The sequence below is a fragment of the Galendromus occidentalis genome, unplaced genomic scaffold (assembly GCF_000255335.2).
Source record: "Galendromus occidentalis unplaced genomic scaffold, Mocc_1.1 scf7180000077153, whole genome shotgun sequence".
In the NCBI taxonomy this organism is placed as follows: Eukaryota; Metazoa; Arthropoda; class Arachnida; order Mesostigmata; family Phytoseiidae; genus Galendromus; species Galendromus occidentalis.
Genome location: NW_003805141.1, coordinates 58,416 through 85,786, shown reverse-complemented (window position 1 = coordinate 85,786; position 27,371 = coordinate 58,416). Strand labels below are relative to the sequence as shown.

At 52.1% G+C, this 27,371-nt stretch overlaps 3 protein-coding genes across 3 annotated transcripts; 2 read left to right on the top strand and 1 right to left on the bottom strand.

Annotated features, from left to right (window-relative positions):
* The first annotated feature begins 1,456 nt into the window (after positions 1-1,456).
* Positions 1,457-6,506, top strand: LOC100900770 (ELOVL fatty acid elongase 7). Its single transcript, XM_003741303.2, has 4 exons — positions 1,457-1,755; positions 4,460-4,542; positions 4,652-4,840; positions 4,998-6,506. The coding sequence occupies exons 1-4, from the start codon at positions 1,641-1,643 to the stop codon at positions 5,691-5,693; spliced, it is 1,083 nt and encodes a 360-aa protein (XP_003741351.1). The 5' UTR covers positions 1,457-1,640; the 3' UTR covers positions 5,694-6,506.
* Positions 6,507-6,935: 429 nt separating this feature from the next.
* On the bottom strand, positions 6,936-10,399 carry LOC100900628 (uncharacterized). Its single transcript, XM_003741302.2, has 6 exons — positions 10,085-10,399; positions 9,001-9,142; positions 8,638-8,909; positions 8,261-8,500; positions 7,923-8,151; positions 6,936-7,820 (listed from the first exon to the last, which is right to left on the bottom strand). Exons 2-6 carry the CDS (start codon positions 9,122-9,124, stop codon positions 7,591-7,593), a joined length of 1,095 nt encoding a protein of 364 aa, XP_003741350.1. The 5' UTR covers positions 9,125-9,142; positions 10,085-10,399; the 3' UTR covers positions 6,936-7,590.
* An 875-nt stretch (positions 10,400-11,274) lies between these two features.
* Positions 11,275-13,790, top strand: Rad17 (Rad17 checkpoint clamp loader component). Its single transcript, XM_029110900.1, has 7 exons — positions 11,275-11,461; positions 11,579-11,694; positions 11,833-11,948; positions 12,105-12,223; positions 12,317-12,486; positions 12,564-12,730; positions 12,880-13,790. Exons 1-7 carry the CDS (start codon positions 11,275-11,277, stop codon positions 13,643-13,645), a joined length of 1,641 nt encoding a protein of 546 aa, XP_028966733.1. The 3' UTR covers positions 13,646-13,790.
* Positions 13,791-27,371: the final 13,581 nt, after the last annotated feature.

Below are 27,371 nucleotides of genomic sequence, written 5' to 3'. Positions count from 1 at the left end.
AACCTCGACACAATGCGGAAGGAGCGCGCGAGTTTCCTGGGAGCGATTCCTCCATAATGGTGCTGCGACGTTGCCATAGGACTCTTTGTTTTGAAAGTCCGCTAACCAAATACATGAACAGCTTAAGATAATTATCAAGAGATATATTTCCTATATTTTATTGTGGTTTGAGCGGAAAACAATTACACAAAGACAAACACTTCAGGAGTGTGCACTTATCGACATCGAATGAAGATGCAAACCAATAAATAGTCGAGTATTTACCTGTCTCGTCTCCTAAATAAGAGAAGGGTACATATGTATCCGGTATGTACATATAAGAGATCATGAGTTCGCGAACATCCGCCTTCCATATGATGGTGATACGAAATTCGGCTTCCGATCGCCCGTAGTCTTCCCCTAAGAACTCCGAGAATCTGATGGTCGACTCTCAACTACGACACCAGTGAAAATCACCGACGCGAAACAAGTGATCGCATAGGTCGGACCGAGAAATCATAAGCACCCGCGGCCGAGGTACCACATAACCCAGGGAAAACGCTCCGTGGTCACGACCCGCTGAGGGCCGATCGCCGGAGTTCGCTTGCCTCGAAAAACTCTCGACCAGCTCGATCTATTCTGCCGTGATTCTCACCGGAGTCGACGCTCGCGTTGAAGGTGCTCCTGGTCTGCCGAAGCGATGCCTGCGATTTGTCGCGAAAAAGCTTATTCCGGGGGAAATCCCCGCCGAGGCCATTTCGGAGCCCGGCAGCTCGCTTCGGAGTCCTCTTACGAGCCAGTATCCTCTTGAATCCCTGGAAAATCGGTGACGAGCCCGAGACTGTACAAGGACCTTCTTTTGGGAACACAGGTCAAGATTGATGGTCGCGAGGTCATCTGCAAACTCGTTCTAAGCTTCTCCTATGTTCGTCCGCAACGTATTTCTCAAAGGGCATCTTCGGCAGACTTTTCTGAGGTAATGGTCCCTGTAGGAACCGACAAGCAGGTCTCCCGAAGAGGACGTGGTCTCCCGAAAACTGCTCAAGAACCGGATTAGGCTTGGCCCGACAGGACTACAGGCTTCGTCCACGTCGCCAACTTGCCTTCTGGCGATCGCAATTTCTTCCTTCCCACGTCCTTAGCGCTCCCGGCCATCAGATCTGGACGATCTCGTTACGCAGGATTTCCGGAAACCTGAGGAATGAGTAAATGAGACCTGGGTTGTCGTTCGAGCTCAGAAGGATGCGGAGTATCCTGGAGCGAAGCTTGCTCGCTCGGGTTGAAAGCTTCAATGTCTCCCAGAAGAAACCCGGCGCAGACTCGGGAGAGCTCCGCTCAGTAAGTAAGGGCGCACTCTGACTGAGTCCAGAGGGCCCCTAGTGCGAACTCTAAGCAGGCAGAATCATCGGGAGCAGTCAGCGAGAAGTCATCATTCTGCGCGAGAGGAGAGAGGAAAAGGCCTGCCAGGGGCCTTGTTGTGGTAGAGCCGCTATTGCCGCTGCCATTGGTGTGTCAGTGATTCGAGGCGGCTTGCTGCTGGTGCTGCTACCGCGAGAATTGTTCAGTCGCAAGCTTGGTACAACAATTACCAGGGCTCGATTCCGATAGGACGCGAGTTTCACGTCGGCAGCTCCGGCGACGAGTGCTCTCAGAGGAAGCCAATGGCAGCCGAAGCAGAGGAGAAGCCTCGAGGAACCGCGATGAGCGGCTTAGATATCGTGCACCATTGGCTGCACGTAGTTCGAGAATCGTACGATGCAACTCTGAGTGGAGGAGGTAAGCTGGCGGAATGTCAATTCATGGTGCCGACCCACTCGGTTCGTGTCCCTCCGGCAGCCACTTGCCGAAGCCATCCCGATTCTGGGATCGTCAATGACCGGCGCGCAGCTTTGACAGCTCTTTGACTTTCGCGCTACAGGCGAGCGCCAATTCGATGCGCGCATCGTTGACCAGTGCGAATCCCCGGCGAGGGAATTCGGCTTTGATATCGTTTCGACATTATCCGCGTGATTCCGAGTCGCACGTCAAGGCGAGAAGGCGAGACTCGCGCTGACGTGCGCGAGCGAGGCGTTCCCTACCTGGGATCCCTCGGCATGACACGTATTGAGAAATGAGATGCATGGCGGGCGGATGGAGGCCCGAAATTCCTCAGAACGAGGTTTTGAGAATACAAATACCCTCCTGCACTTGATGGGCCCCGTCCATCGGAAATATCTACGGAACGAGCCCGAATAGCCTGCTATCCGTCGCCTCCCAAGTCAAATGGCGTTCCGTTCCTGCGAGAATTTTAATCGTAATATATGATTTCCGATGGATGATCGGCGCTAGCTAAGATGCTGAGGTTATTCGAATTCGCTGGAAGAGCGTCAGGGAACATTGGCGGAAGGCTGGAGGCTCTCGGTCCGGCGCAAGTTTGTTTACACCTCCGGCCGCGGTACGGGAAGTCGTGTAGCGGCTCCCACCTGCAGACGAGGCGACCAAGAACTCTACATTGAACTCATCAGTACACATGCGTCATTCATCGTTCCCTCGACCTCATGCCGGGTGACGGAACCCGATTCTCCGAAGATTCGGAGCGTGTATTATTTTCCGTCAGATACACGATGTGGTTAAGCATGGATCGACATCAGAAGGAACATACCGCGATAGTTTTGAGTGAGGGGAAGGTACGATAATACCAAATCGTTTCCCCGTCTCGGTCCGAGCGAACCGAATAAAGCCGTCCTGGAACATGACCAGAACCGCGAACCGGGCCGCCGGGGTGTACTATTCGCAAGATGGTCCCCGGCTAACAGGCCTCTCCACACTCATTTCCGAGGGATCGAGTAGATTCGGAGGTATTCAGCTACGAGTTGGATTTCGCCGCTTTTCATGGGTAATCGATCCTAGCCGAGTTCTTTGAGTCGATAGCCTCAATACTTCTCCCGACTCTGGGCCGAACGGGACAGTCGGATAGAAGGAAGAGAACGCAATGACGGTAAATGATGACGATGATGATGCAGCAGGAATGCCCTATTGAACCCTCTTCCGAGCGGAGTTGCGCCTGTCCCGCTGACGATTCAGGCGAACCGCTCGAATAGGAGTTGGTATCACGCAGTGTTTTCGCCTCCTCTCAAACGCCGCCTTCCTTAACGACTTGTCCATCCACGTGTTTTGTTGAGATCCTCGCGGGCTTGCTTTGGACTTGTGATCTTGACGTTCAGAGGTCAAGAATGCTCGAGCATTGCATGACGTAAAATGACATGGATACTTAGCTCTAGATCAATCGGCGCTCGGGGAAGAGACGTGATCAGGTGTCGACCTCAGTGCTCCGCGAGAACAAAGAAGCAAGCATCGGAGGGAGACTCTGGCGATTTCCCCTGTCCCACGGGTCGCGGTGCACCGCTGTCTCATTCGACATCCCACCGAACTCGGTCCATCATGAATGCGCTCATCGAAAGACCGGTCTGATTAAGTTTACATGAGCGAATCCACCCCTTTGTCCATCCACCAGATATGCGCATAAAAAGAAATCCCTATTCATGTAGGAAGCAGCCACTCGATCGGAATTGGCGAGAATTCGTGAGTCAGATGCCGGACGGTTCGTCATCGATATACTTTGACTCATCGAAACTGTGGCTAGCAAGAGTGTCATGGGAGCGACCACACGCCATCACGGTTCGCCGCCCGGAAGCTCTATTTCTTCAATGTACAGAGCTCATGCAAGGGTCTGATGACAATTCAAAAATAACTCCGGCTGACGGGGGGGGGGGGTTCCGGAAGCGCTCAGACGGCTACATGGACGTGATTGTTCTCACTTTGCTTCTTATCCGTCCGGCTCCTTGTATGATCGAGGGAAGCTGCCTCGCTTTCAGATAAGGTGGAGATTCATTCGTACCGATCGAGCTTCGACCGGGGCTCTCATTTTACCAGGGTCTAACATTTCGCCCAAGGGATGCGGGCTCGCCTCCGATGGCTCAGCACTGGAGTTTGATGTACGCTTCCTCGTTCGGCTCACATCTGCTTGGGAAGAAGGGGAGCCCGCAGGGTTTCAGCTGATCTGAAACAGTTTGAGCGCGAGCTGGGGTGGGGAGAATCGGGTGGAGTCGGAGCTATGTTCCCGACGTCGGCTTGCTGGATGGTACGTCGCCAGACCGCTTGGAGCCAGCAGGACTCTCACAGACGCTTCGGGCTGCCCGGGTAATGGGCCTCTGCGTCTCCTTCCCCGATGACACGCCCGTCCCTCTCCATGCTGATAATGATCATGATGATGAATTATTCGGATCTTTGCGCGATAACCTCCGAGATCGGTAAAGGCTCGATCCGGGTTCCGTACCGGTCCTCAGGCGCGGCGTTAGAAAAACGCGTGGGAGGACTTCAGCGAATCACGATTCGTCTGAGGGACGTTCCTTAGCGAAACGCGTAGAACTATTCCCTGGCTGCACGGCTTCCTTCAGCTCTATGGGTCGCCCTTGACTAAGCAGATGTTTTTTCATTCCAGACTATCGTACTTCCTCATGGCCGCTCATGGACTCACCGCTCCCAACCTTGGCCATTTGTCTCTCTTACGCATACTTCGTGAAGGTTCGTCGGCGTCGGAGCAAGGGACCCGAGCTTGCCGTTCTCGGGCGCCTTCGTTGAAGCTGTTTGCCCCGGAATCAGCTCAGGAACAATCACATGTTTTTTATTCTAGGTTTTAGGACCTCGGTTAATGGAAGGCCGCGAGCCGTTGAACATCCGATGGCTGATGGTCGCTTATAACTTCTTCATGGTTATCGTTTCGGCCTTGATTTTCGGCCTGCTCGGAATCTACGGCTGGTTCGGGACCTACAATTGGTACTGCCAACCTGTTGACTACAGCGATTCGAAGGAAGCCGTTCTGGTGAGTGCTTTCACCCCAGATCAGTCTCGTCTCGCCTGATCATTCATCTGTAGACAGCAACGTTGACCGGAGAATTCCAGAATCGACACATAGGAGTCCGTCAGTCCATTGATCTGGTTTTAGGAGGTGAATTCACACTCAGGGCTTCGAATTCCAGATGACTCATCTCGCCTGGTGGTACTACATCTCCAAATTCGTGGAGTTCGCTGACACGTTATTCTTCGTGGCTCGGAAAAAGTTCTCGCACATCTCAACCCTACACGTCATTCATCATGGAATGATGCCCATGTCTGTCTGGTGGGGAGTGAAGTTCACGCCCGGAGGACACTCAACGTTCTTTGCTTTCGTCAACTCGCTGGTGCATGTTCTCATGTATTTCTACTACGGTTTGGCAGCTATCGGACCGCACATGCAAAAGTACCTCTGGTGGAAACAGTATATGACTTCGTTCCAAATGGTGCAGTTCATCGCTATTTTCGTGCACTCGTTCCAACTTCTGTTCCGTCCCGATTGCGACTACCCGCACGGCTTCATGTGGTGGATCGGTTTCCACGCAGTGATGTTCTGGTGTCTCTTCGCCGATTTCTACCGGAACGCTTACTTCAACAAGAAGCTTGCCGCGTCGACGTCCGTGGGGAACGGGGCGAGTGGAAACGGCAAGCAACATAATCATGCCAACGGCAACGGAACGAAGAATAAGGGAGCGCCGAACGGGTACTGTCACCTCAACGGACTCCACGACGATGTCGACGAGACGAAGCCTGTCCTCAGTAGCAATGGCACGCAGAACAGCAAGATGGCGGTCACGAATGGAGGACCTAAGACGAGAGCCCGAGTCAAGAAAGTGGAGTGAGAGATTGACGAGCTATCCGTGGAAGAAGAGGCTTTCTCGGTTATCACTCGTCGGATCGTCGTGCACTGCGACGAGGCTGGTCCTCGTTGCTCTCTTACCGACAGAACGGATGTAACTGTAACTTTTTAAGTGAAATATTGATCAATCGCTGAAACTTGGTGATGGCGCGACGGATTGATAAGAAATGACTGCGGCTAGGTGGCTGATTGGTTTATATATACATAGATTGATTGAATGACCGATTGATCGACTACCTTGCTTATACCTATCAAAGAATTATCCGAGCATAGAGAGTGATATGAGAAGTATTCCGCCTCCGATCAGTTAGCGAGTCATTTTATTATTATCATTAATATTAACTGACTCACCAGTATATTTAGCTTCGATCTTCGCCCGCCACTTGAACGTTATGAATAGTTAGAGGATTTCCAAGGGACCACTTGAGTTGAAGCTGTTTTTATCATGCGCAGGACTTTGAACTGTGTAAGCAGAACTGTGAGGGCAGGGGAATATTTCCGGTCCTCCTCTGAATCCTTCTGGAACGCTGATGCTGCCAGGCTCTAGTCAAACGGCACCAAAGAACCGACGAGGCGAGCTTTCTCACTGGACCGATTTATTCGTTCGAGGAATTGAATTTCGAATCCGAAGAAACCGCTATGATCGCCCGAAGTACGTCATCTATGGAGTGTTGATACTACGATTCTAGTCGACCAATCCTCCCTTGTGAATAGGGAGCAGTCGCGGAAGAGGGGAAAATGTAGGAATCAATCACCCTTGTCCATATGAATAAAGAAAACCGCAACTCGATCATTATTCAATGTTTGGAAGAATTCAATCTTGTTCAGGCTCGTAGCTCAAATTGCGATCTCTCATTGCCCTAGAATGGGCATCATCGAGCTTTCAGGAAAACTACAGAATTCCGACTTTTCCTCCTTGAACGATACCTCCCTCGCCGATCGGAGTCACCGCGGAAGTGGAAAGCAAGCCCCTCCGCTGGAGATCTCCGCGGGAAAAGTGCCGCGAGCTCGGACTCAGTATCCCGCGATATCGTAACGATGGCCATGCTTTTCGATGCGAAGGATCGGAAACTCGAGTCACTCAATCGAAAAACTCCCTCATTTTATTGCTTTAAATTAAACTCACTCAACGAGTGGCACCAAGCTCGATGCGATTTCATGAATCGCACATTTCTGTGACGAGCAATATGAATATCCATACCCGATAAATACCATGTGTCATTGAGTGATGGTGGAACCTGACTTCCCTTTGGCATGAACGCCGGATCGATCCCATGAGGCTCCTTGAGAGCATACACAGTGAGTGATTGAACAACTAAGACTACCATAATGATGATGGCTCGGTCGGAATCATTCAAGTCATTGCAACGCCACCGTATTCACATTGTCTGGCTGTGTATTCACATGGCTATTTTACAGAATTCTTCCCACTCCACGGAGCTCTGTCGCTCCATCGCAAACAATCGACCCAAGTGAGAGCTCAGTGAACAGATATAGGGCTGATAGAAGTCGAGAATAATCGGGGAAAGTGCTTTTCCGACGAACTTCGTAACGCACAAAAATCAAATGATAGTGGAGTTGGTGATAACGAGGCTCTTCAGCGGATGGATCCGAGCGCAACGTCAACTCGAGCTTTGATTCACTCATTGCATCATTATCTGTCGCTCGTGCGTTTCTCTAGCATACCAACGGCCACAAACTCCGAAAATGATAAGCTTGAGGTCTCAGACAGCCCAGCGCCAACACGCTCCGTAACCAGTCATACACATTCAAAACAACAGCAGCAAATCACTGAGACACACCGCTGCGCCGAGTCTCAGTTTTGGAAGCTCATCTCACGGTGCCGAATTCGAATCCGTCGGCGCTGATTGATTTGGAACTCATTGGAATACTGTAATTTTCTTCCTAACGTGCTGTCGGCAGATGGGACAATGGGGTTTGTCTTCGAGGGCTTGAGTGAGACAGGGATCGCAGAATGAGAAATGTCGACACGGCATAATTAACACAGAGCGCATTCGGTCGGCGCAAATCACGCACAGCCGTGACTCCTTCTCTTGTCGAAGTTTTTGAAGTTCCTGCTCCAATCTCGAGTTTACACGGGCTCCTGGTCCTGTGAAGGTTCGAGGAGTTAATATTCCGCAATCGATCTCCAGCGACTGCGGTAGATCAAGATTCTCTACTAATGAGGTATTCGAGGCTGAGGTCCACTCACCTTTCTTCCTCTGTCGCAGGTTGTAAGGCGAGGGCGAGTCGAAGGACGAGCCGGATGACTCGTCCGCGTCGTTGTCCCGCACCCTGTTATCGCCATACCCCAACGCGTTCCATGAAAGCCTCGCGCTCCCGTCGCGTAAGGCCGAAAGCATGTTCAGACTGAGTTGATAGACTTTGTGCAGGAGGAAAACTCTATTCAAGTAAAGGAGCCGGAGAGCATAATGGCTTGCCTGTAAGAAATGTCCGATGCTTTAAGTTTATCTTCTACACGTCTACATCTTCGATCCAACGAAAGTTCCTGGATAGCATCACAATAATTGTACGAAGCCCAAAACTCACAAAAACAATGAAGAGCAGCAAGCCTAGACCGAGGTAGGCTTCGCCGGGCAAACCTTTCACTAAATAACGCACGTTCTGAGCTTGTTGTGCAAAGCCATCGTACAGAGTGACCACCGCGTCGACCGTCAGGTCTGCGATTTGTGAGCACCAGTTCGATACAGAGCGGGCTCCCCGCTTGAAAGCCTCCGCAAGACTGAGGGGAAGAGTTTGAACCAGAAGGATGAAGCTCTTACCTCCGACCTAGGGGAAAGAAATCGCTTAGACTTGATCGTGATAAGAGAATCTTCTCTTGCTTGACCTTCCGATCATTCTCCTAGGATCGCTCTATATGTCGCTCAAATGGAAGGAAACCTCAACTCCGAAATTCGAAAGCTAACCTGCAAAAGGTATTTGCCCGCATCAAGTACACTGCTGAGAGTGACGTACACGGAGCTGCCCACCCCGATGACTACAGCAACGAATGATGCCAAGGCCGAGAGGAACGCGTAGAAGATGTTGTGGATGAATTGCGCCACGAGATTGGCCAGAACGTCGAACCCGAGCACAACCGACGAGAGCCCATTGCCGACGTCTTCAACGAATTGACCGAAATCAAAGAGCGCCACTCGGATCAGCGCCAGCAAGGCTCGGGTACCGGTTGAAACGTGACCTACGGAGAGGAATTATCTTCGTCACAATTCATCAATTCCCATATAGACAGTTCGATTTCTATCAGCTCTGATGAATAATGCCCCACTCACCAAATGCCCATGAGAGTAAGGTGAACAGCGCTTCGCCTAGGAAATAGTTGACCCTTATCGTGTACCCAACGAGATCAGCGAAGAAATTGATTCCCGCATTCAAGCGTGCTATTACAGTTGCCATCCCGAAAGACACCCTGACCTGGAGAAGGGAATATTTTTCAGACCTGGCGCACGACAATATTGTCGAGAACGGTCTCGCTCTCTTGTGACATCGCGATCAGAGTGCTGAAGACGAGTGCAGCGCTCTCCACTCCAAACCCCGGTTTTACGGGTGCTCCTCCGACTCTCTCAGTTGAATGAATCCCCAGACGAGTGCCAATTACGGTTGACCCATTAGTGAGCTGTCTCGAACAACTCCCTGATCGCCAGATCATCCTCTAGATTCGAAATACTTGGAAGAATCCTTCCCCTGTTCTCTCTCAATGGATCACCTCACGGATCGAGCAAGTCCGTGAGTAGAACAATGATGGGAGCTCTCCCTCGATATCGCTTCCGTGGTTCCATTGTACAAGAATCAGCAAGGGGAACTCCGAATCCAGGGAAATATTCACTCACAATGCATGGTCAGTCCCTATACTGACTTGTTAGGACATGGGAGGGTCTTATTGACCATCACCGATCACTTCTTGGGCGAACTCGATTCGAAAAGTCTTCAACCATCGTGCGGGGGTGGATTTTATGTGTGTCAGAACCAAAAAGAGGGAGCGACGCCGCTTGAACCGGTCTCCCAAGACCAGCAGATTCCGATCTGAGCGAATGCTCCACTCAAGTTATCATCGTGGATACTCTCCGCGGGATTTGGCATGGTTCGCCCACTGATTCCAATTGATTCCGGCTCAGGTCGGAATCTGAGCGAAGGCTGACACCCTCGTCGACGGCCCAGACTCGCTCAATCGTTGGCGAGATTCATTAGTCCACCGCTCGTGCTCGCTCCGCAGAACCACGCCGCAAGTCACTCCAGAAGAGACTCGAACCATATGGGTTCGAGGAGCAGATTCGAGAGCCAGAGTTCTCCGGAACAGAGCAATGTTCCCCCCAGCCTACAACAAGTTTCAGTCGAAGTTTAAGCCTCCCTACTCACCGCAGTATACTTCGATGAGGGTTCCGTTCACATCGGGAACCAGTATTTCTAGAAGCTCAACTCCGGAAAAGGATTCGGAAGTCTCCCGTTAGCTTCATGGGGGACGATCTCCTCTCTTATGGTCTATGCGCGTCGAATGGCTCCACTCCGATGATCGTCCACGGCGTCTTCATCGTGCACGAAGCAACATCCCGTTGTCAGTACGCGTTTCTTTTCTCTAGCGCTTGGAATCGCACACGGTGTCTATTATGATGCTATTTAGAAGAGAGGAAGCGCAGCAGGACGACGAATCCTATTCCCTTTCATCCGATCGAAAGTAAACAACGATTCTCCTGCTGACTTGGCCGCAGTGCTGGAGAGGGTAACTCGTTCATTGACTCTTAGAGCGCCGAATTCAAAATTCGAGTGTACTGACTTGTCGATATGGCCCGCGTCCGCGCCCCACATCTGAACGAAGTTTGGACTGATTTCTTGATACTATGGACGAATCTACGAGAATATTGTCGGAGGAATATCGCCTGGATCGCAGCGCGACCTGTGAAATCGATCTCCTGTCGACTCATACCTCTTCCTCGGGGGAAGGGGGGCGGAGGAATCGGAAAGTCGCCGCAACGAGCGGAGACGGAAGGTCAATTGTAGACCAGGCTATCCAGACGAAATTGCCGCTGGATATTTGCGTTCACCCCCAATCTTCGGGTATCCGTGCCTCGAAGAATCATCTCAACCCCGATTGGGAAGAGCAGCGACTATCAATCATCACCACTCTCGCAACTTTCACAACACCGACTGAGCAGACGACTTCTCGAATTGGGCGGCAGTCGCATCTCTGTCTTGAAACAATCATTCGAATGCAAATTATGAGCGCACTTCACCTGTAGTGTCAGACCGTTTCATATGCTATCGTTGCGTCGGATATCGTTCCGGGAATCATCCGCTGCTGTTCCGCGAGTCTGACCTCCATGGATTCTTGCTAATCGGGAACCTCGTCCTCCTGCTATCAAGTTCAAGGGAGCAAGTCGCCTAGATGTTCCTGCTGGAAATTGACTTGCTTGTTAGCGCGGATAGAGTGGAGAAAACTCCTCAGGCAACGAAAATCCGCTAATGTTCCGATACTGCTGATAGGGGGCTACCGACTTTGGATCTTTCCTACAGTCTAGACTCAGTTCCCGAGGAGAATCTGCTATCAGATCATGGCAAAGATATCTTTGGGAATGAAACGAAAAGCGACCGAGTCGTCAAATCTCGAGCGGAACTCTGAAGCACAGAGCTGGATTGACAGATTCGCTCCTCAATCCAAAGAGAAACTCGCGGTCCACAAAAAGAAGATCGAGGAAGTGGAATCATGGTTTGCCAGGAATTTGATTTCGAAAAAATTCGGTGAGCCTGGTTATCAAAGGATATGCCGTTCTGTCTCTCGTCGATAGAAAAACAGGCGAATGCTTGTGCTTCTTCGAAATCTTCTACGCTCAGGATCTCGTGATCAATGTCTTCCAGAGAAAGGCAAAGCCCCGATATTGCTCCTGGTAGGACCGACCGGTAGCGGGAAAACTACTTCACTGAGAGTAGTCGCACAAGATCTCGATATCCACATCAAAGAATGGCTTCATCCGGTTCGTCATTCAGCAAAATATATTTCTCTCAAGAAATCCTGCAATAAACCTTCGGGGTTCAGAGTTGGGGAGCAAACCTGGATCCTGGTTGCAACCTCGAGATGCAATCCTGATGAGATTGATTTCTCATATTTCCAGATAACTCAAGAGAGCAATACCGCTCAAGGGAGTGCATGGAGGGAAGGGGGTCAACAAGATTATCCTAAAGAGAGCGTCGTCGAGCATTTCATGGATTTCATTTTCCAAGGGAGTCGGTAAGCCCCTTGCTTGCCGAAAAATTCACGGAGCGTACATTAGGGAAATGTTCCGCAGTCTGTTGATCTATCAAATATGCTCGATAAGGTTTCAGATATCGCGAGGGAGCATGAAATCGAGTCGAACTTCCGCCTGAGGACTTCTTTCTTTCACAGATACAATTCTCTATTCGATAATGATTCACAGAGAATAATTTTGCTCGAAGAGATACCATCAATTTTTCTGAGGAAACCAGAAGAGTTCCATGAGGCTCTTCGTCGATACCAAGCTTTCGGTACGGATATCTGAAGTATCTACATTCTGTATGTTCCCGTGTTTCTCCCTCACTCAGATGAGTCAGATTGCGATGTGTTTCCTGCTTTCCCAGGAAGATGTCCCCTCGTCATCATCCTATGCGAAACTTCATCATCTCGAGAGTTCAAGCTCTTCCCGCCGGAAATTAAAAGAGAGCTGCAGATTCACACCATATCATTCAACCCGATCGCAAATACCTTGCTCCACAAAGCTATCAGAGATATCATCATCGAAGCTTCGAAGGTACGATTGTCTCGACCGATATCGATCGGGTAGGAAGATGCGAGCAGTCTCTAGGATTCGCGCTCTACCCTCGACAGGTGTGCGGGAAGAACTTCACTCATCCCATGGACTCAGTTGTCGAGTCCGTTGTCCAGAGTTGTCAGGGTGATTTGCGCCTAGCGGTCAATCTCCTTGAAATGAATTGTATGGGTACCGCGAAGAAATTGGCGAATTTCGAGAAGAAAAAACCGAAAGCAACGAAGAAATCGGGTGAGGGAAATTTTGAGATGAATTTTGTTTGCATGTCTCACGATATCCTTTGAATGTGGACCTCCGCTATTTTTGATATTCGTGGTGTATCGACTCCTTCACCACCATTCGACCCGTCAGAACTCATCGGAATCCCGCTCCCACAGATTCGAAGGCGGCAACGACGGGGATAGGCGCGAAGGACAGCTCCTTGTATCTCTTCCATTCCTTAGGGAAGATTCTGTACAGCAAACGAGAAGACAAAATTATTCACGAACTGCCGCAGCATCTGAAGCTTTACGAGAGACCTCCAACCAAAGAAGTTCCTGAAGAGGTTTTCGAACGGACCTGTGTTTCGCAGGATCTCTTCACGAGAATGTTGGAGAATAACGCTGTGAACTTCTATGGATCAGTTAAGTCTGCTTCGAACTGTGCGGAGTTCTTCTCCTTGGGAGACCACGTCAACGCGACGTGGGATCCATCCGGTGTACTCGATTCTTTGGCGATCTCTGTGACGATGAGGGGCTTGATGTTTCATCTCGAGAAAGCCAAGGGCAAAACTCACTTCGGAACGTTCAAGAAGCCAACGTACGACCGCAGGAAAACTGACGATCTCGCCCTTCAAGTCCGACATGAGTTTCTGATGCACGGTACATCGACCGAGATGCTCGTCTCGGATATATTGCCATACACGTTCATAATTCGACCACCTGACCTAAGTCAGGGACAATGGGATGTTCTGAACCAGTGCGTTCTGGTGAGGAAGAGTCAGATGAACACGCGACAGATCGAAATCTCTGAGAAAGATGTTTTTGATGAAGATGACGAGGTCAGAGTCGGCGAGACCGACTTCGAAGCTGGAGAGAAAGTCTTGGAAACAGTCAGCGGCGCAGCTGAGGAGTTTGAGATTGAGGAGATCGATTTTAACTGACGGCGAATGAGAGTGAGTGCTTGTGAGACCCCGTGTCTGAGGCTGAATCGGACCCTCGCTCGCCTCGAATAATGCTCGTTGAGTCTTCGGTTGTTTTCTGGAGTAAGTTCTCTCAGAGGTCGTCTGAATAAAGAGGAGGGCTTCTGCTGAAGCTTGCTCTCTCGGGGACGGAGGGGGAGGGGGGGTACCTTTCTCAATTGAGTTGTCTTCCAGTCCTTTCCTCACTGCAAATGCCGTAGATTCGGAACAACTAACGACTCGCGAACCCTGGGCCTCTGGATATCGACCGTACGACTGGCTCGAGTCGGAAACGCGTACGACGGCACTAAATTTCAGACTCGAAATTCCCCTAGGGCGAGAAGAGATGCATCCCTGGTATTTCACTGTTGAGAGCAGCTTATCGACCGATGAAAATTCTTCCAGAGCCTTCCGAGAGGCTACGGACCGCTTGATAATCCCAAGCTATATCATCACCCTAGGAAAGGCCGGTGAGCGTTGGATAAAGTCAGCTGGGTAGAATGTACTGTTTGAACGGTTGGCCTCACTGCATATGAGTCGACGTGCTTCCAAGTCCGCTCAGAACTCAATGTCGGGCCTAATGGGTGGGATTTCGGCAAGCCCAGATGTTCGATGTCTCGCGAACACTCCGCGTCTCTCTCGGCTAATCCTCCCTGCTTGACTCTTTCATGAGCAATGATGATGCGCTCCTGAGGTATGGCCTAAGATTGTGGGAGTACCTAGAAAGCGGGATCTGCATGTTTTGTCGGCAGATGCTGTCGAAATTTCTTTTTATTCACCCGTGCGGAAACTCACTCGGATATACGGACGACGAGCCTGCGGCGCGTCGTCCCGCCTCCGCCGCGACTTATCTACACGGAATGGTGCATCACACCCGCCCAGCCTCTGACGATCTCGTCATTGCTTGTTTTTTTTGCCTTTTTCTGCGTCTGATCAACGGCGCAAGAGCGAGCGTGCTGGCTCTGGCCGCAAGATCTAGCTCATCGCAGTTTACTTTCACTCGGACGCACAAATTTTCGCCTAGAGACCCGAAGTCTCGATTGACCGAGCCGGAGAACGAAGTTGCGGACAGGGCGGGGGAGGATCAGAGACGGCCGAGTCAGGGAAATACGAAACACAGTGCCCCAATTCCGCTGCCCCCCGATTTCTTCTCAACTTGTTGCCCACAGTGATCCAACTCCAAGTTTAGGACTTGATTCAAGAGACGAAACTCAGAACTTGGCCCCGCATTTCTAGCGCCAACATCGATATACGGAGACATCGTGCTCGTGCATGATAGGTCGAACGAGATATTCGGCAGGCCGTGATAGGATATCGCAGGCTCGATCTGATTTCAATCGTCGTGGAAGCATGCTAAGTCGTTCACGATTCACCGAATTCAGTCCAATCTGAGTCTCCCGTACGCCGAAGCGTTCTGGATCGAAGCTATTCCCTCCGAGATGTGCTCGGTGGGATCTTCGCTCTAAACCGAATATTTCTTGCCGGTCAATCGAGACTCGTGCCAAAGTTACGATTTGTCCCACTGAACGATCGCCCCCCTTGGCTCTCGAAAACCTTGATTTCGCCTCTCAAGAGATCTAGCCATCCATTTGCACTGATGACGGAATTTACCAGGAGCGTACAAAATGATCGTTGGAGGAATCTGAATCGGTATGCTTCTTCGGAGGAACAATTTTTACATGATGACGCTGCCCGAATCCTTCCATCCATACACTGCACATAGCGTTCCCCGCAAGCCCGAGATCCCCTAATCCTTTGCAATGGAGATCGTATTCGAAGCGAGGCGGAAGCGACGTGGTGCCGACCTGGAACTGACTGTGCGGTCTCGCTGAGCAGAGTCCCGCTGATCCGACGTACCGCATTGGGGTACGTAGCGCATCCTCTGGTACAGTTTGCTCGGTAGCTGCGCCCGGAGCGGCGCCGATCGACCTTCCAATATTGTAATAACTTCAATACATACGACGAATGCGCCCGAGGCAAGAATTTCTCTCCCGTATCTGCATACGTGCTTCTAGCAAACTCTTCGCGGATCCGCATACCCGGAGAAAACAGGACGCGGAAACGTGTACAGGTAGCTGAGTTTTTTCTTCTCCAAATTCGAGAGTGCCTGAATCGGTGTACTTAGTCTCAACTACGAAGACCGGGGTCATATTTAGGGAGGTACATAGTTCCCTTGTGACGGCCGCCCCACGCCAGCTTCTGTGATGTCCTTGAGATCGAATGTCCGATATCCTCGATCGGCTCCTCACTTCAGGCTGGTATAGCTGAATAGTAGCGTTCACGCGATCCGCGACCACTCGTCCTCGAGAAATACGATCGATATCCTATTTCGCTCGTTATGAATGTCCTCATCGGTGCTGAATAGCCGAAGGCAGCGGTAGCGTGGACCGTCCGGTCCTCTTGTTCCCATCGTTGTCCTCAATCCATCTTGCTCTCGTGAATCCCGGGGACGGGACTTGAAATTCGGCACGGTTTGACGTGGTTTTGAGCCTCTAAAACGGCAATCGCTACCCACGAAAAGCACTGGAAACTGTTCTGAACGCACTGTATGTGCAAAGTACCTTTCAATAAATCTGAAATTCGTGGCGAAACGACACGCTGAGGTACAACGACCACCTGATTACGCAGCGGGGCTATTCGATTATGGAACGCACTATCCGGGAGCCGTCGTTCCGGCGGCTTTCGTCAATCATTATGAAAGATCAAAATTTTCGCGGCGACCGCGGAATTCGTGGGAACTCCGATTTCCGGCGGTTTTCTGCGATTGCCTCGAACCAAGTCATTCCTCCACTCCATAATAAATCGAACTTCCTTCAAACAATTCAGCGGAATGTTCCCCCAGATCGTAGAATAAGGCTCTGAGAATCAACGGCGTCCAGTACCTCAACAAAGCTCGCTGAAGCTCGTCCAAAGCTTCTGCGACTATGGCCAGAAATCTCTATCCCCCATGAATCCGACAGCTGGAATGAATTCTGTACCTCGTTGGAGATTCCTGTCGACAGGAATATTACTGAGAGACGTGTTTGTTTAGACTTGTTCGATTCGAAATTCGCTCAACACTAGACAGTAGGAATGAGTGCTCGTTGCGTTCGCTCATGGGGGGGCGGCTCCTCGTGGTAATAACAATAGTTCCAAAGATGAAACAATCGCCAGGCCGACCCGGCCCCAGATATCCAATACCATCCGCTCAGGAGAAGCTCTCGTGCTCGCTCGAAAGTGTCCTGAATGTATCACAGAATCGAGTCCCTCATGAAGGACATGACGAGAACACTTTCCGGTGACAGAATCGGAAGGGTCAATTCCGAAGCTCATCCAAACGTGAGGGAGAGAGGCGTCCATCCGAGAAGTGCGTTGGCTTCGCTTCCTGCGCCACCATCGAATCCATCATTTTTCCATTTATCGCATCACATCCACTATCGTCTGGTATCGGAGAAAGCTTCTTTGGCTCGGTCGGCATTCGGATTTGATGTCACTCCGTTTTTCTGGAAAGTAAGAGTCTTCCTGACCGTCTCACTCATAATACAGCGGGGAACTACGAGGAGTGTTGCTATCGGCGACTGGACCGAGATCCAGGCGCGGTGTTCCGTCCGGGCATGCGGAAAGACTATTGCGTAAGGCAAGCGGGATGGCGCCGAGGGGAAAAACTCGCATTCCGGACTTCCGCCTCCATTCTCGGAAACTCTCCAGGAAGCGGGCAGGTTGTCATTCTTATTCGAGATGTAAGCAGCGATGCCTTTTCCGCGAATAGCGTTAGGAGCAGTTGATGACTGATGATCACCCCTCGGGAATGGGATCATCGAAGCGGATGCTCACCGTCGAACGGGCAATGAATGGGCTTCGAGATTCACGCTCTCTGATGACGGGACTTGCGGAAATGTATTCGATGACTGAACTCTGTTCGGGGGCACCGCAGGACCCTCGTTCGATGGAGGTGCTCCTCGAGTAATTGCGGAGCCGAGCGAAGCTCGCGCTGACTAAGTTGCGAAATCTCGGGCTGGGAGATCTATACGCCCATTGATTGGTGCGAGAGATCTTCGGAGAGGCTACTATCGATTAAGCTCCGCGCCCACCAGCTGTTCCGTGATGTCCTATTCTTGTTGCGCAAGGTAAAGCAATTATGGTGATACTGGCTTAAGCGAGCAAGCGAGCTAGCTCGGCAGATAGCTGACTGGGACAGGCAGGAATCTCATCTGAGCTAACTAAGCGCCGTGTTGGCGAGTAATACGTCGTCTCGGTCGTGGACTCAATCTGTACACATTCCTGGAACTTCCAGGGAGACGAACGGATAGGAGTTTCGCCGCAATCAGGTATTTCCGGTGTTTGAGTCGGTGTCGTCACGAGCCACGGACTTCTTATTCTCACAAGAAACGGCGACACGACTCTCATTCCAAACCGTATCGAAGTGAGCCGACGGCAAAATCTCCAACTCTACGGGTCGGAGAAATGCATTTCCCAAGAGTGATGTGAAAAAGAACTTTATACACCCGACATTGTATACAATCATACAGCTCGATCCTCCGCTCACTAATCGACCTGAAGGTTCCGAAGCTTGTCCCGGAGATTTCTGTAATCGTCGCTCTTCTGCTTGGAGGTTGCCTTCGTCCCGAACATTTCACCCCTAACTTGCTCCAACAGATTCAAATTATCACGGTATTCCGGAGTCCTCTCGCTCCTGCGGTTTCTCGGAGCTACAGAATCTGCGCTCGAAAGAGACCATCTTCTGCGGTTCGCCGGGAACACGATTCGATCATCGTGGACGAGTTGCGCTCGCCGAGGCTCTACGGGATCCGACTCGCAACCGTCTAGGTCTAGATTCGCAGACATCTCTGTAGGGTGGGTGGGACACGATGGAGCCACCGGGACCGATGACTGGAAGAGCGTCGATCCAGGGTTTTTCTCCTCGTCGACGAGTAGGGTCTTTCTTCTCCGATGGCCGAGAACGACGTTCACCAAGATTTCACTCATCAGAACAGCACCCGCGACGAGCTGCGCGAGGTGTAAAATGATGAATACTTCTCTGACATCGTCGAGCGACAAAGCGCTTCGCTCCAGCACTTTCACCCTGTAATTTCGGTCGTAATGGAAGCGAATAGTTCTCTCCACGAAGCCGAGCTCGCGGAGGTCAACAAAGAAGCTCAACGTCGTATCGATTCCGCGAGGTACAAGGCCACTGTTCGACGAAACTCGCGCCATCGATTCTAGAAAAACCACCGACGATTCACTGGTCGAGAGCGTTGCGATCGCGTACGGCTTGAAGAAGCTCTTCGGGGCGCTTGTCCCGCAACGATGTTGGGGAGCTTGTTGGAGACAGTTAACTCGTTGGGGAACTCCCCGAACAAGATGCCTCTGCTTGAGGTCGTCCTTGAGGACGCTCCAGAAAACGCCGCGGACCGTGATCACGCAAAACGTGTAGCTAAGCATCAGGACGAGAATCACGAACTTCATCGGTCGACTGGGTCGCCCTTCGCAAGGGCACATCCTACCCAAGCACACGAAGGTCGCCTCGCCGAAGCCATGATCTGCGCCGAAAACAAGAACAGAGATCACCATCACCACGGTTGTCCCCATCAGGAGATAGACGTTCCTCGAGAAACTTCTCGAAATCGGCTTCAGGTCGTCACGAACAACTTCCACCAGGACCTCGTGATGAACGAGCGAAAGATGATAGGAGTCGAGGTCGCGACGGGCCACGTTCGTTTCGTTGAAAACCACGAAAAATGTTTCGTTCCCCGGGATGCGCCAGGATAGCTTCGTGGTGGCGTCCACGAAAATTTCCGGTGAGCTCAGGACGGCCTTAGCATGCTGAATCCGATTCTTCAATCGAGACATGCGGACAGAACGTGATCTCACTACCGGTCCATAGCTCACTTCATCGATCATTGCCGATGACGAGGGCTCGGCCGAGCTTTCGCTTTGACAGATGGTCTGTTTGCTCAAATGGATTTCGTTCCGACAAGTCGAATTGAGCATGAGTGCCGCCAGAGTTTTGTGATAGAGAAACGTCTCTAAGTGATCACGTTCGTTCGACGATATCGAACGATTATCATTAATATTCCTCGCTCCCGAGAGGCTGTGATCACCGGTAGCGGTATCGAGCTTTTTCCTCCCGCTTGTACAGCGTACGATCACAATGTTCTCCCATCGGACATACGTCGCCAGAGAAGCAGTCAAGTTCGTCGTGATTTGGCCTCGGACGAAAGTAGTTCGTGGGTATTTTTCCACAGTCGTCGTCCGATGTCGTGGAGGTTCTAAGAGACAGGTCTCGACGTCTAACACTGTCAGGTATGAAGCCTCGTCCGTTGCTAGCTCATCAAGAACTGATAATTGCCCTCCTTCGAGAGTCATGCTTCTATCGGGGCTGTCGGCTCGTTGAACACTCGGCTCCAACGAAGTACGGCGATTTTTCCTGCCAGAAGCCATCGGAGTAAGAACCTGGCCCGAGGGTTCAGTTGGAGGAAGAGTTGTCGGAGGTGGGGAATTGGTGGAGGGCCGTCTCGTGGGTCGAGGAATCCGGATAATGATGTAACCCTGCTGAACTGTGGGTGACAGAAGGAACGACGCCAATAATAGGCAAGCGTAGACCATAGCGAGGGGAGAAATTCCTGCACTCACTCGGCGATGGTCACAGGAACATTCGGTCTTTGGCTCCGCTTTCGTTGGCTATGGCCTCTGGCCCAGTCTCAGATTGAGGAAGTCAATAGCATCGAATACAGGTACGTCGACGGCGTGCATAAAATCCTCGTTTCCGGAGAGACTGCGCCGACGTTATGGCGTAGCAGGATACGTACAGTGAGAGAACATTCCGGAAACTTGTTATTGGCAGGATAAGTCGCCTCCGCTGCGGCACCCATTGCGAACAAGATAACCACAAACAAAGTGTCGACCAGAAATCGAACACCTAGACCGTTGAAAATCCCTCGCTATCGAAAAACGACATCCGCAGCATCAGTTCCACGATTCACGTCACGGGGTGGCATCCTTGAACTCACTCCACCTCCTTCACCCGTCAAAGTCTCCGGGGTTCTGCGAAATGATCGAGTCCTTCGAGGTTCATTTCGAGGTCGCACTAAATAACAAATATCCTCTCCTGGAGGTGCGGCCCTTCCGTTCCGGAATGTTGTGCCGAAAGCCGATCCGGACGCTCCGCTAGCTCAATGCCGAAATCGCGGTCACGGAATCCGCGTGACCGTCACGAGCTGCGTACTCAGATGGGGCTCGCCGCTGCGTTCGACAAGAGTGAGTGAGACACTCTTTGCTTGCAATCGATAACCAGTTCTGCGTCGGAAAGAGCTGAACGTCACGCCGCCCCCGCCTTTCGGCCGGAGTGGGGGAGTGACCGGATGTGGAAAAACTTGGCAGCGGAGCCCTATTCTGCACTAGCGTCAATCGTTTCCAAATCCTGCTTTTCCCTCGAAGCTCGCCGATCGGCAGAGTGAGCTACTTGGTCGCGCCTACACGACCTACTGGCGAACTATGAATAGCTCTCCCGATGTCTGCAAATGTCTGACAGAAGGTATTGATCCAATAGATGCGGCTGTTGTTCGATAGAGAATTTTCCAGGTTCATTTTGTCTCCGTGATTCGGTTTATTATTATTGACTGAGAGGGGCTTGGTCGGACAGAGAGAAAAGGTGTCACTTTCATGGATTCTCCGATATCTAATATCAGGACGCTTGCAACATGGTCATCTCTCCCGTCATGGCATCGCAGACAGTTTCGATAGGCGGAAGAAAAATCGTCGTAGATGTCGTACTCAATCAACAAGTCACAACACTTTGAATAACTTGGATAAGCTATGACCGGTAGTGAATCGGGGCGGATAGAGATGAAAACGACAGAATGTTACTGCCGAGCTCTACAAATTTCGGGTATTCCGTCTGATTCAGGAGGACTAAGCCTGAGAAGAGACGACGACCGCCCCCACAAACCTCCCTATCGAGGTTATGCGCCTCCAGACTCAAGAATCAAAATCAGGGGCGTACTCGCCCCTCTCATTTCATATCAGGGGAAGTTGCCAGTGAGCACCCATGCGAGTCGCGCTCCGATCGGACTCTAGAGCGGAATAGTTGTACCTACTTCATCGATGAGTTTGCTCATCGGACGACTGCTCGATAGCGATAGCTCCGAGTTTCAGCTCTATCCAAAGCTACACAAGTCCATCGTGAATAATATTAAGAGAGGTCGATCCCATCTCGCGCATCCAGATCTCCGCGCTGTGCTCTACGGGTAGGACGACCTCTGATTGTTCTCGTGACGAAGCCGAGATTCGTGATGGGGCACGTATACTCTCTTATCCCCATGTTTCAACGAGCCCGGCAAAGCAAGAATTCCAGCCGAAAAAAACTGTCAACCAGGGGATATTTGGCGCGACTTTCCGGGAGGCTCAGACCCGACAAAGAGAGAATCCGTACTCGAATAGGCACGTCAGGCGTTGATAGTAAACGAGTTCTGGCCACAGGAAGCCAAGGGATATGGTTGCGAAATCCTCGAAGCATCAATTCGTCTACGGCCGACAGGAACAGTCGAGCCCCGTGAATTCGAGAAGTCTCGAGTTCCAGCGACTCTCCAGGAAGGGAGACCATTCCCAAACCGTCGTGCTTTGTCGAGTTCTATTTCTCAGACAACCACGTCTTCAGATCGATGCAACACGGTCGTACGAGTGCTCCTTCACGACGAGCCCGGAAAGGTCAGAAAATGCACGTCTGACCTGTTCGTGCAGAATGGCACGATCGTGAGCTCTTCTCCCTCAGCAGGATGACGAGGCATGACGTCAGAGGAAATTCTACCTAGACGGTATATTCAGCTTCGTCGATTTGTCCGGGGACGTGCTTTCACAAAGCTTGTTGTGCTGCGAGGTAGAAAGTCTAGAATTCCTCCCCGTCCGAAGTTCCGCGGAAAGACTCCGATATTGTCCAGGAGGGAGGGAGGGAATTCCTCAAATGCAAGCAGAATTCTTGCTTCTGTTGGTGTCTTTGGGTCCGAAGCGGGAGAGCAATTCAACTCCTTGTGGCAGCCAGCCCGTGTCACTACTTCGCCGTCTCACTTTCGATTCCTCAACGTCGTGGTCGTTGCCTCTGAACTGAGTCGAATCGGATGTAAAACGGCTATTCCCTCCTTCTCCCATCCTTCTTCTTGTTCTCATTGCGCCTCCTTCGGTTGTACGACGTCGGTTTCGACTTCTGCATTCGTTCTCAATCTACGAACTCTTTCAATGGTCCAGATACGCCGAATAGACTCTCGCAAAAGTCGTTGCGGGCTTCGCAACGAACTCTTCGGTTTTCCTCAATGATACTCGCTTGTCTGCATCAGAATTACGGAGGCTTCCGAAGGGCCGCCCATCCTCGGCGTCCTCCATGCTGGGACGAAATGCCGATGCTCTATTGCCAATCGGATGCCAACAACGCCACCCGTAGTCATTGTTTTCAAGTGCGGCGAGCTTACTTCGGCGGAGCGGTCGTCGACAGCGAGTACCGTACAACGTTTCCTCACGGCACAGTGCGACCGGCTCTACGCCACCATATCGAGGAACTATGTGTCGAGACTTCGAGACTTTCCGTATAACAATTGACGCCGCCCACTAATCATGACTCGACGTACGATGACGAAACTGAACTCGGCTCCCTCGCGCGGAGGGAAGACCTCGGCATGAGGAACAATATCGTTCGTCGGTCACCGATTATTCCGCCTCATACTTGGAGTGCGCTTCTGGCTGTCCACACACACACTGAGTGATCGGGGCCCCGACCGAAGCTGACACGTACGACTCTACTTCCGAATTTCTACTGTCGTTCTCGATATTCACTCCGACGCCGGGTCCTTGGCCAGGATGCTAGGCGTGCGTCAAAACTTCGATATGAGGTCTATAATAAGCCTCTTCCACACAGATCAGCATTCCGGTCGGTTCAACAGGCAGGCGGATCGGGCCACGAAGTAATTTGCTCTAATGAGAGGTCCAAGTACATGTAGTGAACGACTGCTCCAACACTAAATCCTCCGAGTCCGTCGTCTGTCTAAACCCGACCGATCCTTTGGCATCACTCGGTGCTTCAGCCGGGCACTCGACAAAACATCGCGCGATTCAGAGCAGCGGAAGGTCAGCCCGACCCACCGATGGAGCGGAGAAGCGACGCCGACGTCGGAAGCTGCTTCATCGGATCGAATAGAGATCGAACTCGCTCTCAATTGCTGGTTCTCTGTGTTGCGGAGAATCACTCGCCGAAATAATTTATGCTGATTCCGATACGGCCTAATGCCCAGTCCCGCTCATCGACCGGTGTCGGAGCATGGAGAAATAAGAGGGGAAAAAATTATTACAGTTGCACCCAAGAGCTGTGAGCACTCGAGCAAGCGACCGAACTTCTTCCTGATAGCAAACAGGCTCCAAATCGAATTTTCTTCCCGGCGTCTTCTCGGCCTGCAGCTGCCTAAAGCTGCAAGTTTGTGCGAATTTGATCGCCTATCCGCGAGACGAACAGATCGAATGTTCCGATCGATGTAGACGAGATTTGCATGGAGGGAAATCTGCGGCTTCCTCGGGTCCCTTCACCAGGACGGAGTTCCCGAAACGTTTACCGAAGGGCATCGTTCCCGCCGCTCAGTCCGTCCGTCAGGGAGCCATCGGGCACGTATTGCTTCATTATAACGCTCTCGGTCGTTTTCTCCTCCCGGTGATCTCTCCCAATAGTCCCTACCGTTCGTTCCTCTACCGTTCCTCTGGCTGAAAGCGGAGCTCTGCAGGAGCCGTTTACTCGATGGTGAGGTTGTGGAGGAACGACGCTTTACTTCAAGCAACGCCTTAGCGAACTAGTGGGCGAACGAGGCTTCGGCCCGACAGGTCTGAACATCGAGCCTAACTCTTCGGAGCTTCCTCAGCTCACACGTTTTCTTTACTCCTTGCTGACAGGCAGTGACGGCAACGACATCGGGGGGAAGGGGGGCTCACAACAAAGGCTTTGGGAGCAGTCATTCTCTTTTCATCTTTTGAGTGCCCAGAAAGCAACGTGGAGGGGAAAAAGCTCCCAATCCACGAATATGGAACCCGGTCGCGTCTTCGCGGGAGTGCATTCATCGAGTTCGCCTTTGTCATTATCTTTCCTCGCGCGGTAGCCTCGGATACCGCTGCTTCGAATGACGCTCCGCGATTTTCTTCCAGCCTCACCATGAGACACCGGTCGTGAGGTCTCTTCGATGTCCCGTGCGGACCGTTTCGACGGGACCGTCGGCACCTGCGGGTACGATCGTTCGCGCGTCGACTTTCTCGAGACAGGATCTGAAACTCTTCCTGTAGGTCGTTCGACATGTCGAGATGGTTCGAAATTGGACGATAAATCGATGGCTGACGAACGAAATCTCCTAAGAGGCCCCTGATTGGCATATCGATCTCCCGTATTTTAAGATCTGTCCCCCCCCCCGCGTCGCCAAGCGGCTCTGATTGCTTCCGTCAGCGCCGTTGAGCGAGAGGAATTCTCCTACTCGTCGTGCCGAAATCCCGCAAGCGGTTTCGATCCCGCGCCTCGAATGCCGGAGAGTTCTAGAAGTATGGCGAGCAATCGAAAATACGTCACATATTTACCATCTACGAAATCGTCGAGAACTCGGTTCCGGGTCGGAGCATGGCGGGGGCTTACTCGTCGGGTCATCAAACTGAGCGGGGGAGCCGGTCACTCGCTGAGTATTCGGGGTACGATTACGCTCATCAAGGCTGCAATCGATCGTGAGGACGCGTCACGGATTGCGACGTAATCCGTATTGTTGCGTCATCGGCTCGTGACGCACGTGCCGATTCGTTTCCTTGCCCTCACTCGGCCGAAGTCCGCCGATCTTCTGTGTAATGTCGAACGGGGTTCCACGCACCGAATGTAAGTGGTGGGGCAGAAAATCGCGCGAGCGGATACGAGGCGGACGAGACTCAAAACGATCAGGACATCCGGTCGGACGGGGATTCCCTCTTCCACGAGCAACGAGGGCGACGTTGCCTCCCCTCGAAGTTTTGGGTCGTTGTCATAACACTCTCGATTTAACGTTGAAAATCTTCGACATGTGCCCTTGAAGGTGTCCACTTAACCACTCAGACGGCCTGCTCTTCCCTTAGCGTGTCTGTCAGTCAGTCGCCGCGTTATCTTCGCCTTCGCGTCGTCAAAAGCTCAGATGCGTCGTTTCTGAACGATGTCGATGTTACCGAGAACGACTTGAACCAACATCCTGGGGCTAGTGGAAGAAACATGAACGAAAAGACGTGGATCAACGAAATCCTCGTTCCCTCTCACCGGCTCCAGTTCTCGCAGAGCTCTAGCGGCGGCACGCAGGCCACCGAGAGTTCGGATGAACCAATAACAAGCGAAAACAAGTAAGTCAGACATCGCGTCGGCAGCGTACCCCACGCCAGGAAATCCTACGGCAGCATTCCATGATGAGGACTGATTCGTTGAGCCTTGGCCCTTTGACGTCGTTCACCCGTCCCTGCATACCGTAACGAGACTAATCCTTCGGCGATCCTGTGAAGGACAGCATATGGACAGACGGGCGATGACGTATCGCGGGACTCGAGTTTTCTTCGCCTCCATCTACAGTCTACCTGGTTCTCCCGTCGGACAATTCAACGCCAGGACGGACCAGACCGGATATCCGTTCGTGACCAGGTGCCGAGAGAGAGAAGTTACGCCGGAGGGTCAGAAACGGAATCATTGCGTCCTCGATCGACGCGACGCAGACTCGCGTTTGTTTTCCCAATCGAGCTCAATCCGGGAAGGACTCGAACATTATTCGTGGAACTCACAGCCGGCATCGGTTTAAATTCTTGGGAACATTTTCTCGTAGCCTTCGCTCTCAATCATTCGAGAACTCCTTCAAACCCTGAGTCAGCGAAAAAATCGACGACCACGACGACAAGCGAAGTCAGGACTAACGGACTCGACCGTCGCGGACGCCGAGCAGACGTGTCACCGCGTCGAGAGAGCGAACGCTCGCTCGCTCCTCTGGCCTCTCAATCGCTCTGTTCCACGCTCCCTTTGTCCAAGCAGAGACGGTCCACTGACTCAGTCGACTGGCCGTCAGTGGTTGGTTGGTTGGTTCGTTTGTACGTCGGTTGCTTACGTCGCGTCGGTCCTCAGTTGTTCGCTTCAACCTTCGTTGTCGTCGACGTCGTCGCTGTCGGGCCTGATTACTGGCGTCAAAGGAGCCGACGACCGAATAGGAGACTGGCAGAGTGAGGGAGGGAACAACAAGAGCGGAGAAGAAACAACGAGTCCTGTTGCAGCCCCGCCGTTGAAGGGGGCTTGTCGGGCCCTCGTTTGGCGAGTCTGTCCGTCTCCCGGTCGCGCGACCGACCGACCGATCTCTCTCTTAGTCCGTCGTTCATCCGTTGGCGGGGGCAGCGGCCGCCGCCATCGCCGCAGCGATGGAGGAGACGACGGCGGTGGAGGCAGCACCGGCGGCCCGTGCCTTGGGCTCGGGGGCCCGGCGAGGGCTCCGTTCGCCCGCTCGCTGAGCCCGCCATCCAGCCACTCGGCGAGGGAGCAGGCGGGCAGGCGGCAGGAGAGTTCAATCCGAGAACGAAGGAAGGGTCGGAGGAAAAAGGAAGGGAGGAAGGAAGGAAGGTCCCTCCGAACAAGCGTCCAAGCTGGCGACCGACCGAACCGTCGACGTACTCTTCGAAGTTCCCTCACCCTCTTGCCAGAGGAGCCCGCTGCCTCCACGGCCGCCACCGTCGA

Coding starts and splice junctions, on each gene's coding strand:
- LOC100900770 (XM_003741303.2), top strand. CDS start 1,641: ATGGCAGCCGAAGCAGAGGAGAAGCCTCGAGGAACCGCGATGAGCGGC. Junction 1,756..4,459: donor TGCAACTCTGAGTGGAGGAG/GTAAGCTGGCGG, acceptor TTTTCATTCCAG/ACTATCGTACTTCCTCATGG. Junction 4,543..4,651: donor CTTACGCATACTTCGTGAAG/GTTCGTCGGCGT, acceptor TTTTTATTCTAG/GTTTTAGGACCTCGGTTAAT.
- LOC100900628 (XM_003741302.2), bottom strand. CDS start 9,124: ATGGCAACTGTAATAGCACGCTTGAATGCGGGAATCAATTTCTTCGCT. Junction 8,501..8,637: donor CGGGCAAATACCTTTTGCAG/GTTAGCTTTCGA, acceptor TCTTTCCCCTAG/GTCGGAGGTAAGAGCTTCAT. Junction 8,152..8,260: donor TGCTGCTCTTCATTGTTTTT/GTGAGTTTTGGG, acceptor CATTTCTTACAG/GCAAGCCATTATGCTCTCCG.
- Rad17 (XM_029110900.1), top strand. CDS start 11,275: ATGGCAAAGATATCTTTGGGAATGAAACGAAAAGCGACCGAGTCGTCA. Junction 11,462..11,578: donor TTTGATTTCGAAAAAATTCG/GTGAGCCTGGTT, acceptor AATGTCTTCCAG/AGAAAGGCAAAGCCCCGATA. Junction 11,949..12,104: donor TTCATTTTCCAAGGGAGTCG/GTAAGCCCCTTG, acceptor TTTCTTTCACAG/ATACAATTCTCTATTCGATA.